Genomic DNA, 11,820 nt, shown 5'->3' on the forward strand with positions numbered 1-11,820 from the left:
CACTCACCTCAGCCTCCCAAAGGCGCGGGATTACAGGCTGAGCCACCGAGCCCAGCGCAAGGAGGTTTTTGATGGGCTCCCTTGGGTTTTCAAGGTATAGGATCATATCGCCCACAAAGAGGGATAGCTTAACTTCCTCTTTTCTTATTTGGATACCCCGATTTCCTTCTCTTGTCTGATTGCTCTAGCAAGGACTTCCAGTACTGTGTTGAACAGGAGGGGGTGAGTGGGCAACCTTGTCTTATTCCTGTTTTCTCAGCAAATCAGATGGAGTTGGAGACAATTATTCTTAGCAATCTATCGCAGAAACAAAAACAAAAACAAATACCACATGTTCTCACTCATAAGTGGGACCTGAACATTAGTCACAATAACACAAGAAAGGAATGGGCAATGGAATACTGATAGGGGAGGGAGAAAGGGGGAGGGCATGTAAAAACACAAAGGGTACTTAATTCTAAACCAGGGGAAATGAGGACCAGTTGGAGGTGCAAACTTCACCTGCATACACATTACTTATGTACCTAATCCTGACTTGTGCCCCACGTCTTTATAATAAAGTTAAAAAAGCAAGAAAAAATAAATATAATTAAACATAATAGTAAATAAATAAATATATAAAAATAAACAATAAAAGACCCTGGAGTTGAACAACCAACAAAAGTACTCTTTTTAGAGAAATTTTTCTCTTTTTTCTTTATTTTCAAAATTCTTCTCACTTTCGGGTGATACTGACACACTCTCTGAGTTCTCTAGACCATACGTGGCAAATTTGTCGCATATGTGCTACTCCCCATATCTAGGGCCACAGATAACACAGTTAACCCTATCCCTAACCCTAACATAGCAAGATGCTGCCTCTAAAAAATTTTAAAAGTTAGCTGGGCATGGTGATGCATGCTTGTAGTCTCAGCTACTCATAAAGTGGGAGGATCGCTTGAGGCCAGGGGTTTAAGATTGCAGTTAGCAATGATTGTGCCACTGTACTGTACAGGCAAAAGAGTGATGTTCTGTCTCAAGTAATAAACAGAAAAACAAACAAACAAACCACTGGACTTAAGGGGACTGAGTGAGTATGGGGGTGATGAACGCAAGTACAACACCAATGCTGGTGCGTGTGACTGAGAGCTCACAGGCGGAAATCAGGAGCCTTGAGTTCTGGTCTTGGTTGTGACTCAACTTGGGACAATTTAGCACACATTTAAGCATCTGCTCTTTGTCAAATGGTATGCTCAGGTGGAGAATAACCTGCAGCCCTGCTCCTGAGGAGTTCACCATGGAAAGAAGTTTACTATGCTCTAGCCTAAAGTAGGTAGCCAAACCTCTTAACATCTCAGGGTTGACACTGGCAAATGGTTCTAAGACTATCTGGTGAATCAACTCAAAACATACAATCCACTGGTAAAGCCTAGGAATGGCAGGAAATCTAGGAAACACAGGCACATGTAAAAATTTATAGTGATGAAACAAACAAAGGAGATATTTGGGAGACATTAAGGTATTAAAATTTTATTTGATATCATTTTGAAAAAAAATTCACAAAAGTGGTAGAACCAGTTTCATTTGGCTATGAATCACTTATGTTTAGCTCAATGGAATGACTGGTTTCCACTCCTGTTTCTTCCTGCTATTCCAGGTCAGCAGACTGCTTCACTAATGAGTGTTCTTGGCTCTGGACGCACTGCCACCTATAATGCTGAATCTATCATGATGAATCTACCTAAAACCAAAGCATGATGACTGTGTCATTCCACATTCCCACAAACAGTCAGTTAGTCCATACTGTGCACTGACCAAATCTATTTTAGGCACTCTGGAATCTGGACCAACCTAAAAATCCAAACTCTAGCAGTGGGAAACAGGCTGGTCTGGGGAAGACCAGACCCAGAACCTGCTTTGAGACAGACCAAGAAGAGATGCTAGAAAAATATCCTACCAAAAAACAAGAAAAAAATCATATATACAATGTGGTTACAATTCAATCTGTGTGTGTATATATGTGTTTATAGAAAAACATTTTTAAAAGATGGAAAGAAGTTGAACAATGTTATTTGTGGTGGTAGTATACGGTTGACATTTTGGTGGTTTTCTTTACTTCTCACATTTTTAATAATTAAGATATATTACTATTATTTTAAATGACTTATTATGAATAAATTTAGATATACAGGAAACTAGAAAAATAGTATATATAATACCCACATTTTAGGTGGAATAATTTTTAACCTTTTACCATATTTTTTCTTTTTTTTTGAGTTGGAGTCTCACTTTGTCACCCAGGCTGGAATGCAGTGGCTTGCTCACAGCTACCACAGCCTTAACCTGCTGGGCTTAGGCGATCTTTCCACCTCAACTCCCCAAATAGCTGGGACTACAGGTGTGCACCACAACACCTGGTTAATTTTTTGATTAATTGTAGAGATGCGGTATTGCCAATTTGCCCAGGCCAGTCTCAAACCCCTGGGCTCTGGCAATACTCTTGCTTCAGCCTCCCAAAGAGCTGGGATTACAGGCAAGAGCCACTATACCCAGCCATATGTTTTCTTTATACATTTTTAGATGAATAGCTTTAAAGTAAGTTACAGATATCATGACAACTTTTATACTAAATAATGCAACATGTGTCTCTAAAAAGTAACATCTTCTTACACAACCATAATACTGTTATCAAAATAAATTTAGTTATTCTCTTATGCTTTTTATAATTATACACATTTTTAAGCAAAGAAGGTACAATAACAGAGAGTGGAGACAGGCACTAGTGGGCAGGGAGTCGGGGAAGTGTGACCACAGAGAGGATGGAAATGAGTCAGAAACACCAGTAATATCCAGCTGTGTGGACTGTGGCTGGTTTCAGGCAGATCCATATCAGGGGATAGGAATCAAAAGTATATGTGTTCAGAATAGGAATTTATTCTCTAGGGGAGTTGATAGGAGTCAGAAACCAACTCAGACTTAAAAAAAAAAAAAAGTCTAAGGATCTGGGACCAGTGGCTCATGCCTGTAATCTCAACATGTTGGAAGACCAAGGCAGAAGAATTACTTAAACCTAGGAGTTTGAGACCAGCCTGGGTAATATAGTGAGACCTTTCCTCTACAAGAAATAAAAAAATTAGCTAGGTGTGGTCATGCCCGCTCATAGTCCCAGCTACTCAGGAGGCTGAGGTGGAAGGATCACTTGACCGTAGGAGGTCGAGGTTGTGGTGAGCTGTGATCGTACCACTGCACTGTAGCCTGCGTGACAGCGTGAAACTCCAACTCAGAAACAAAAGAAAGAAAGAATGAAAAACAAAGGGGGTGGAGAGAAGGAAAGAAAGAAAGAAGGAAGGAAGGAAGGACGAAAGGAAGGAGGGAGAGAGAAAGGGAGGAAGGAAGTAAAGAAGGGAGGAAGAAAGAAGAAATTCTATACGTATGGTCATGAAAACAAGATTACAAGAGGAAAGTCAGGTGGAAGCTTCTCACAGAGGAGGGCTGGCAGAAATAGAGGCCAGAGCTAGACCTACTGACCAACCAGATGGGTCCCAGGGACTAGGTGGGGCTGAGTGCATGTAGGCTTTTATTTTCTGAATTCTCGTGTATTTTGCTGCTTTTACCCCTTTACTCATGCCATTCTCTCTGTATAAAATGTCATATTTGCTGAGTGCAACTGACAAAAATATCATTTCTGAGGCCATCTTCTCCACTTGCAGTCGTCCCATCCCTGCCTGCCATATGTAATTGTCTTGTCTAGACACCTTACAGCTTTCAGTCCACGATGCTACAGTCTACCTTTACGTGCATGCACATCTTCTGTCTCTGCATAACCATACCTTCTTCACTGCCGCCTTACCCATGCTGCCTCATCTAATGCCATCATCCATCAGATGGATCTATGCCTGAATAGAAGGGTGAAGGAGTGAAACAAAGTGACTCCATTCAGTGTGGAGTACCTGTGGGACAGATTTCCACTTGTTAGTAGAAGGAAGCCATTCATAGAACAGAAAAACAAAGCTGAAGAGGAAACCTACTTGAGTCAAGGAGAGGTGGAACTATATGCTAGTTACATACTACAGTACAACCACAGAAAAACCTCCTTCCTTTTTCAGAATCCAAGATTACAGAATTGTGCACAGAAGAGGAACAAGCTGCATGGCCCTACTTGTTGTCACACCTCTGTAAACAGAAGTGAAGTTTTGATTTACTTTATTTTTCTTAGCTTATTAAATTTTTCTAGTCCTGAATATAAAATTGATGAAAATTCAATAACCTTATTGAATTTTTGATTAATTGGGATACTGATCTTGCTTTGTGTATATGTGTATTATGTAAAGAATAAAAATATATATCTTTTAGAATAAAATTTGTTGATTGTTAGTAATCACCGAACTTTATTTTCTTCTCTCAGTTCACACTAGCACTAATAAGTCATACTAGTATAGGAAGAAGAGAGTTCTATTAACATTAGGAAGTTGTACTAGTGGTCAAGCATGAAGCCCCTGGAACAAAACTGACTTTGAAGGTTTACTAGAATGCTAGTTTGGGCATGTAATTAAAGCTCTGTCCTTTACTTTTCTCACCTGTAAATCGGGATGACATTAATAATAGTACCCACCTCACAGCAATGTGTGAATAAGTTCATGCAAAGGGCTTATAATAGTGCATGGCACATGGTAAGCATCCCATAATGACTAATCGTCATCATTAGAATGTAAGCCTTTGACCAGTGGCCAGGTGAAGCAGACCACACCTGGGAAGAGCATCAGTTCTGGGGGAAGTTTCTAGGCATGTTTCTCAGCTCCACCGCTGATAAAGTCTGTGACCTGGACAGTGCCCTTGGTTGATTTAAAGTCACTATTTGGATCTCTGAAACGAGCATGATGATATCGTATTGAAAGTGCTCTTGTGAAGGCTCCCTGACACAATGTGTGTGAGTGGCATGGTGCTGGCACATAATAGATGGTCAGTAAATAATGGCTAGCACAACACAGGAGCAACCTGGTGTGTGAAATAAGTGTGGGCTTTGGACACAGACACTTTGGGACTTCAGGAGACCTGATTTCTCTCCTCTTGAGTCTCTTCATATGTAAAGTTGGGAGACAAATGCCTTTTGAAGCTTGGAGCCAGTGTGTGGAAAATGTCTGTCTCATAATAGGGACTCACTGTATTTGTTTTTATCTATTCCCAGGGTCAGCAAACCACAAGTTGAGGGCCAGCTCCTGCCAGCCTCCTATTTTAGTGTGGACTTACAGCCAAGAAGAGCTATACATTTTGAAATGGTTGAGAAAAAAAAAGAAAGAAAGAAAGAAAAAATTTTGTGACTCATGAAAACGATATGAAATTTACATTTCAGTGTCTGTCTATAAAGTTTTATATGAACACCCTCCTGGCCATTTGTTTCTATGTTCTCTGGTAGTTTTTGCAAAACAGTAGCAGATGTGAGTAGCTGTGGCCGAGATTGCAAGGCCTGAAAAGCCTAAAATATTTACTACTTGACCCTTTAGTTAAAAAAAAAAAATAGTTTGCTATACTAGTCCCACATTGTTGTCTAGAAGCATTTGTTAGAACCAAAGAATTGGTGAAATTTTAAATAACTCACTAACAATCCTAGAACATTATTACTTAGGTGGTGTCTCTAAACTTGTTTTATTTTTTCATCTCTTCTTTTTTTGTTTTTAATTTTACTTTTTGAGTCCAGAACTCATCCTGTCACCCAGGCTGGAATGCGGTGGCACAATCATGGTTCAATGCAACCTCAACCTCCTGGGCTCAGGCGATCCTTCCGCCTCAGCCTCCTGAGTAGCTGGGACTACAGGCATGTACTACCATGCCCAGCTAAGTGTGTGATTTTTTTTGTAGAGATGATGTCTTGCTACATTGACCAGGCTGGTCTTGAACCTCTGGGTTCAGGCAATCCTCCTGCCTCGGCCTCCCAAAATGCTGGGATTACAGACTTCATTCCCTTTATCTTCCCCGCTCCCTACTTCCTTCCCCTAATCCCATACAGCCAGAATGCAAGGGAGGCTGAGCGACAATTCAAGATGATCTTGTTTCTTTTTTGCTTTTGGATACATTAATGTATGTTGAATGAAAGAAAATAAATGTCTTTAGACTGACACTCTATAAATATGACACAGAAATGCATCTGAGTTGCTTGATTTAGGTATTTTAGAAGTAATAAACCTATGCTCTGAGCGAGTTTTATGTCCTGGAAAGGCAAGTGATGGATTTGCTGCAGTTCAGGGTTTTCCTGACAGGATTTACATATTCCAGAGCCTGAGAAAAACAGGGACCCAAGAACAAAGACTTATGCTATCTCTGTGGCATAGCCACTAAATTATCTGTTTATATCTAACAAAAATATAAACATAAGAATTTATCTAACTATTCAAATAACCTATCAAAAATAATTTAAATGTAAGTCATTGAAAACAGTCATTTAAAAAAATGTAATATTAAATCATTTTATTTGTGTGGAGTTTTTTAAAAATGGAATTAATCAGAAAGCTTTGTATAGATCATACTTCGCCAGTGGATTAAAGAAAAAAGTTTTATTAATATTTGGTATTCTGGTAGAGGTAATCTTGACAAGTCATTGTCAAGATTTTTCAAATTGTAACCTATTACCAGTTTATTACCTATAAAAAGCTCCCTGTGTGCTGGAGGAATAAGTACTGACCTAAGTTGTTCATTAAATATTCAGTTGTGCAAGCTGGATGTCAAATTCTTGGCAGCTTGAAACTGTCCATGGTGAGAGTATTTACAAAAGGGAATTAGGCAAATTCTAGCATTAAGAGCTTCTTCCACCCCACCACACCCCAGGTGATCTTCAGTACACCACAGAGTATGTTTAAATAAACCATTCCCCTGAGGGTTCTTTTTAGGGGAATGAAAATGTTCTATAACAGATTTATGGTGGTGGTTGTATCACTCTTTAAAGTTATTAAAAATTATTGAATTATACCCTTGAAATGGGTAAATTTTATGATATGTAAAATGTACCTCAATAAAGTTGCTAACCAAAGTGTTGCCAAACCAACAAACAAAATGTCAACATTTATTAGTGGCTTTAAGATGAAGTACATACCCAACAAACAGTCTTAAAATGAAAAAAAAGCACATTCACTCAAGGCTTTTGGTGGGTACATATTCTATACAGAGAGTCTCAACCTTGGTCTCACTTTGGAAGTACTTGGAGAGTTTAAAAGGAAAATGCTGATACCATTTCTTGGGACTGTGGTCGGGGTGCCAGTAGCTTTTAAAACTTGGTTGTTCTGGTGCATAGCCAAGATTGAGAACCAGGACTGCAGAGCAGTTTTCCTAGATAACTGCAGGGGTTTCCCATTGTTATGGAAATCATCTTAACCTGCTTAGTACATTTCCCTGCCTTCTGAAATAGAAGGTGGCCTTCTGAAATAGAGAAGTCTGTCCATAAATGCACATTTTTGTGATGTTGGGGTGGCTCTGAGTTTTGTATTACATTTCTATTCTTTGCACATGGAGGGAAGACACAAATTTCTCCTGTGGGGTTTACCTGTAGTCGCTTCCTGCTATTGGCATCATGGAGGGTCACAGAGATGTCATCTAGTTCATCTTTGTCATCTAAGTGTGTGCCCATAGTACTCAAGCATAGAATCTAGGCTCAAGGCTTGTCTGTGTAAATAGTGAGCCAGAATTGAGTATTTTCCTTTGTCTCTCTTCTCCTCCAGCGTTTCCTACTACAGTGAACTGGGAAATAGATTTTAAAAAAACACACACAGAATACACTAATAGCTTAATGAATCAACAAGGCACTAAGTGAGAGGACAAAGTTAAGCTTTAGTGATTGGACTTTGTGACATCTGCTTTGAATGCTCACAGAGCAGCTCTTTTATCACTTCTGTTTGGGGATTTAATCTAGAAGGATAGAGAGGTCCTGGAACTCTGACTTCCAACTGAAGGGAAGTTTTTTAAAATTAGAAATTCTAGCTATTATAACTGATTTCACAAATGAAGGTACAGTTCAATTCTGAGATCTCAAAAATAAATACATAAAATCTAAAGACAAAAATTCTTGAAAACTTTTACAGTAATACAATACAAAAAAGATACAACCTCGGCAGTGTTAACACAGAGAGATTGCAACTTGATTTTGGTTTTTCTCTGGTTAAGAACATAGCTTTTGGCAGGTTGGAATCCCAGCTTTGCCAATTAATTGATGTGTGACCCATAAGCAAGTTATTCAAACCCATTTGGTGTTTGTTGTCGTCACTTGTTAGATGAAGATGATGACAGCTTCTATGATATTAGGTCATAAAGATTTTGAGCTATTTATTTACACAGAAGATACAGGTTTCACCTCTCCTCACGCACAGGTGTCGAAACTACCTTCATCAGGATAGTCCCAGAGCTTTAGGTGTAAGGTTCAGTTTCCCCAGGAAATCCCCTGTTCCTTTCTTGTGCAACACTTGCTTATTTATTTATCTTGATGAGTTGTCTCATCTAGGTCCCTTCTTAAAGGCAGACCTTTGATGACTCCACCTACATAAACTCAATTTTTGTTTGAGGCAAAAATTTTTTCTGCTTCCTGGATTGTTAGTATTTAAAACTCAAAGTTGTCCCTTCAGACATACATACATACTTACAAGAGCTCACAAATGCAGTATCAGGAGAAAGAAATACATAAGTGAGATCGTTGCAGAAACTTCCTCATTTTCTCTCGTTTAAAAAAGTTCCTCTTCCTTACAGTAAGGAAGACTTTCTATTTATCTTACCAGTAACACAATCCTTTTACTGTCCTGGGGTCCATGCTCAAAACTCTCAAACAACATATGTACCCCCCAAACCAGAGCAACATCAAGAAAGCCAAACATCACCTCATACATCTGAATTCTGTCCTTATGTTCAAAGATTGTCCAACATTTGGCATTTTCCTACTTTCCCAACTTACTTGATTTCACATCTAGAGAAATAATATATGCTTTTCCAATGGAATTATCCCCAACTGGGAAGATACCTAACACACACAAATGAATGAAGAGGAAAGAGATGGGAATGGCTACGAGCAGAGAAGTGCTGAAGATAATTATCACAGTGAGCACACAAATGGGAGTGTGGCATCATGCCCATCCAGCAGGCACTTGGAAAGGAGACTTGCTGTCTTACCCCAAGTCCTGGAGCAGCTCGGCTTCTCCATCAGATCTGCTCCACAGATCGGAGGGATCCCGGGAGCTCATCTTCTCTTCTAGAAGTTCTGCTCTGCCCATTCGCACCCTTCACAGAGGCAGAGAGAAAGAGAGAGAGAGAGAGAGAGAGAGAGAGCGAGTGAGAGAGAAACAGTCTCTGCTGCTTCTGACACCCTCTCATTGAGAGAGGAGCCTGCTGTGGCTGAGTCTCTCAGAGCAAGGAAGTGAAACTTGGTTACTTACTCCTCCCACCAACACTCACTACCCTGGCCAGCGGGGAAGGATCTATCAATCAGGAAGTATGCAAACTTAGGAGGCTACCTCTGAGGACACCCACATTGCATCATGCAACAGGCGGCTTCTGTTGAAGGAAGTGATGAGAAAACCATCCCACCTGAGACTGGGCTATGAGTTCTAACTGTAAGGTCACACCAGAGTGTCACCCTAGGGCAATCAGCTTCTGCTTTGTAGGGAAGGGTGTATGCACTCATTCACCCCACATTCTTTCTGTCATGCACACAAACACAAGGAACACTGAGGAAGCTTCTGTATCAGGAACATCTTTAGAGTGGGTTAAGAAATCAGAATCAAACCACAAGTTTGACCCTGAAATTTGTTTTCTTAGAACTTTCACTTTTTGCGTAATTACGCAAGCTTTCTGACGTACGCTTGAAACTCAGGTTGGGGATAATTCGGAGACAATGACTGTTTCCTTCATGGAAGAAGGATTAGGAGAAAAGACGGTAGAAAAAAATTGTAAGGCGGTTATCCTGGTGCCCACCTAAGGGGGTGTATTAGAATTCTTGGGGTCTTGGAGCCCTGCTTCCTTCACTGGGCTTACTTACACCTGCTACACCACTGTGCCCAGATTCACTTTTAGAGGAGATTCCATCGCCTGGAATCCTAAGGAAAATTGCAATGACTCTGAATCCTTGAGAAGTAGAGCAAAGTGAAGTCATAAATGAATAAAGAGCTAGGTGTGGTATCTCATACCTGTAATCCCAGCATTTTGGGAGGCCAAGGCAGGAGGATCTCTTGAACCCAGGAGTTTGAAACCAACCTATGCAACACAGTGAGACCTCAACTCTACAAAAAAAAAAAAAAAATTAGCCAGCCGTGGTGGTGCACAACTATAGTCCCAACTACTCAGGAGACTGAGGTGGAAGGATTGTCTGAGCCCAGGAGGTCAAGGCTGCAATGAGTTATAAGTGTGCCACTGTACTCTAACTTGGGCAACAGAGTGAGACCCTGACTCAAATAAATAAGCAAGCAAACAAATAAATAAATAACATAAGAGGGGGACCCAAAAAAACCTGGAGTTATTTTTTGGAAAGTGGGCTTCTTATAGTATAGGCTTCCCTGCTAGTTAAGTGTTCTCGGAATCCATCAGCATCAGTGTACCAGCTAGTCTTGTTGTGAGAGGCTGCATTTGGCTTCAGTGAATTTTTTTCTGGAGATTCTTTCAACGTACTTGTTCATTTTATGATGGGTGATTTACAAGCGCACTTGCCCAAACCACACTGATTGTTCAGCAGTTTTTTCCCCACCCTGCCTATTCACCTGATCTCTCCCTGTGCAACTATTTTTTATTACCCTAGATGCAAGAAGTCCTCAAAGGAAAGCATTTTGCTGATGTGGAAGAGGTGAAGTAAAAAATGGCAGAAGCACTGAAAGGCATCAAAATGAATAAGTTCTAAAACTGTTTTAAGTAGTAGAAAAAACATCTCGATAGGTGTAGTGCATTAAATGAAGAGTACTTTAAAGGTGACTGAAGTTTAAACTTGTAAGAATAAATAATCAATTTTTTACAAATAAATTCTGAGGTTTTTTGGGTCCTTCCTCATATGTTGCTTCCTGCCTTCTCTATGTACCTTCAGGAAAGAATGCATTTCTGGTTTCTGTCTCTGTCTCTCTCGCTTTCTCCCTTTGTCTCTCTCTCTGTCTCTCTCTCTCTCTCTCTCTCTCTCTCTCTCTCTCTCTCGCTCTCTCTCGCTCTCTCGCTCTCTCATTCTCTCGCTCTCGCTCTGGCTCTCTCTCCACTCTCCTCTCTTTTTGTTACTCAGCATTCACGAGAGTACCCTGTAACTTGCTTCTCATAGTGTGGTCTGTGGACGAATTGCACAGGACTTAGATTGTTGCAAGGCCGCTCTGCACCACAAAATGCCATGCTCCCTGCTACCTCTCTTCAGTGATCTGTGAGACTCTGGATTCCTCTGGTTGCCAATGAGAAATTCCTGATTATCTAGAGACAGATAGCATGTGGGAGACCGATAACACATGCATAACTGATTGTACACAAGAACATTTAACAATCTTTTGGCTGCAGTTTGTTCCAAGAAGAGTGCAGGGAGGCCAGTCCAGCCAGGGAGGTACTGAATGTGCACATGGCAGAGAGGGGGAAACAGCCTGTGCACCAGATGTCCTGTTCCCTTTCTAGCGCCCTTTGCTCAGTGTTTTAGTTTCTATTTTGTTACCATTTTAGCAAATTCTGGTTTTTCTTTTTCTTAACATTTTTCAGGGGAAAGTAGCAGAATTTACTAAGATGGCCCTTCTTTCCTTTTCAATCTTCCTGCCCTTCTCCCTTTCTCATTTTGCTGTCCCATCTGTTGCCCTCTCCTTTGATGTCCTACTTCCATTTTGTCACTCCATTCTTCCATTTTCCCTCCCTCCCCTACCCCCC

General features: G+C 40.4%; 1 protein-coding gene across 3 annotated transcripts in view; it reads right to left on the bottom strand.

Moving 5' to 3' along the window:
- DAPP1 (dual adaptor of phosphotyrosine and 3-phosphoinositides 1) overlaps nt 1-9,251 on the bottom strand; it is a 90,218-nt gene extending 80,967 nt beyond the window's left edge. For all 3 annotated transcript variants that reach the window (XM_021710401.1, XM_008053922.2, XM_021710402.1), the window contains exon 1: nt 9,121-9,251. In XM_021710401.1, the coding sequence (XP_021566076.1) occupies nt 9,121-9,221 (101 nt within the window). In that variant the 5' untranslated portion in view covers nt 9,222-9,251. The remainder of the gene's footprint in view (nt 1-9,120) is intronic.
- Nucleotides 9,252-11,820: the final 2,569 nt, after the last annotated feature.

The sequence above is a fragment of the Carlito syrichta genome, unplaced genomic scaffold (genome assembly GCF_000164805.1).
Source record: "Carlito syrichta isolate Samal-C Ts95f unplaced genomic scaffold, Tarsius_syrichta-2.0.1 Scaffold288870, whole genome shotgun sequence".
Lineage (NCBI taxonomy): Eukaryota > Metazoa > Chordata > Mammalia > Primates > Tarsiidae > Carlito > Carlito syrichta.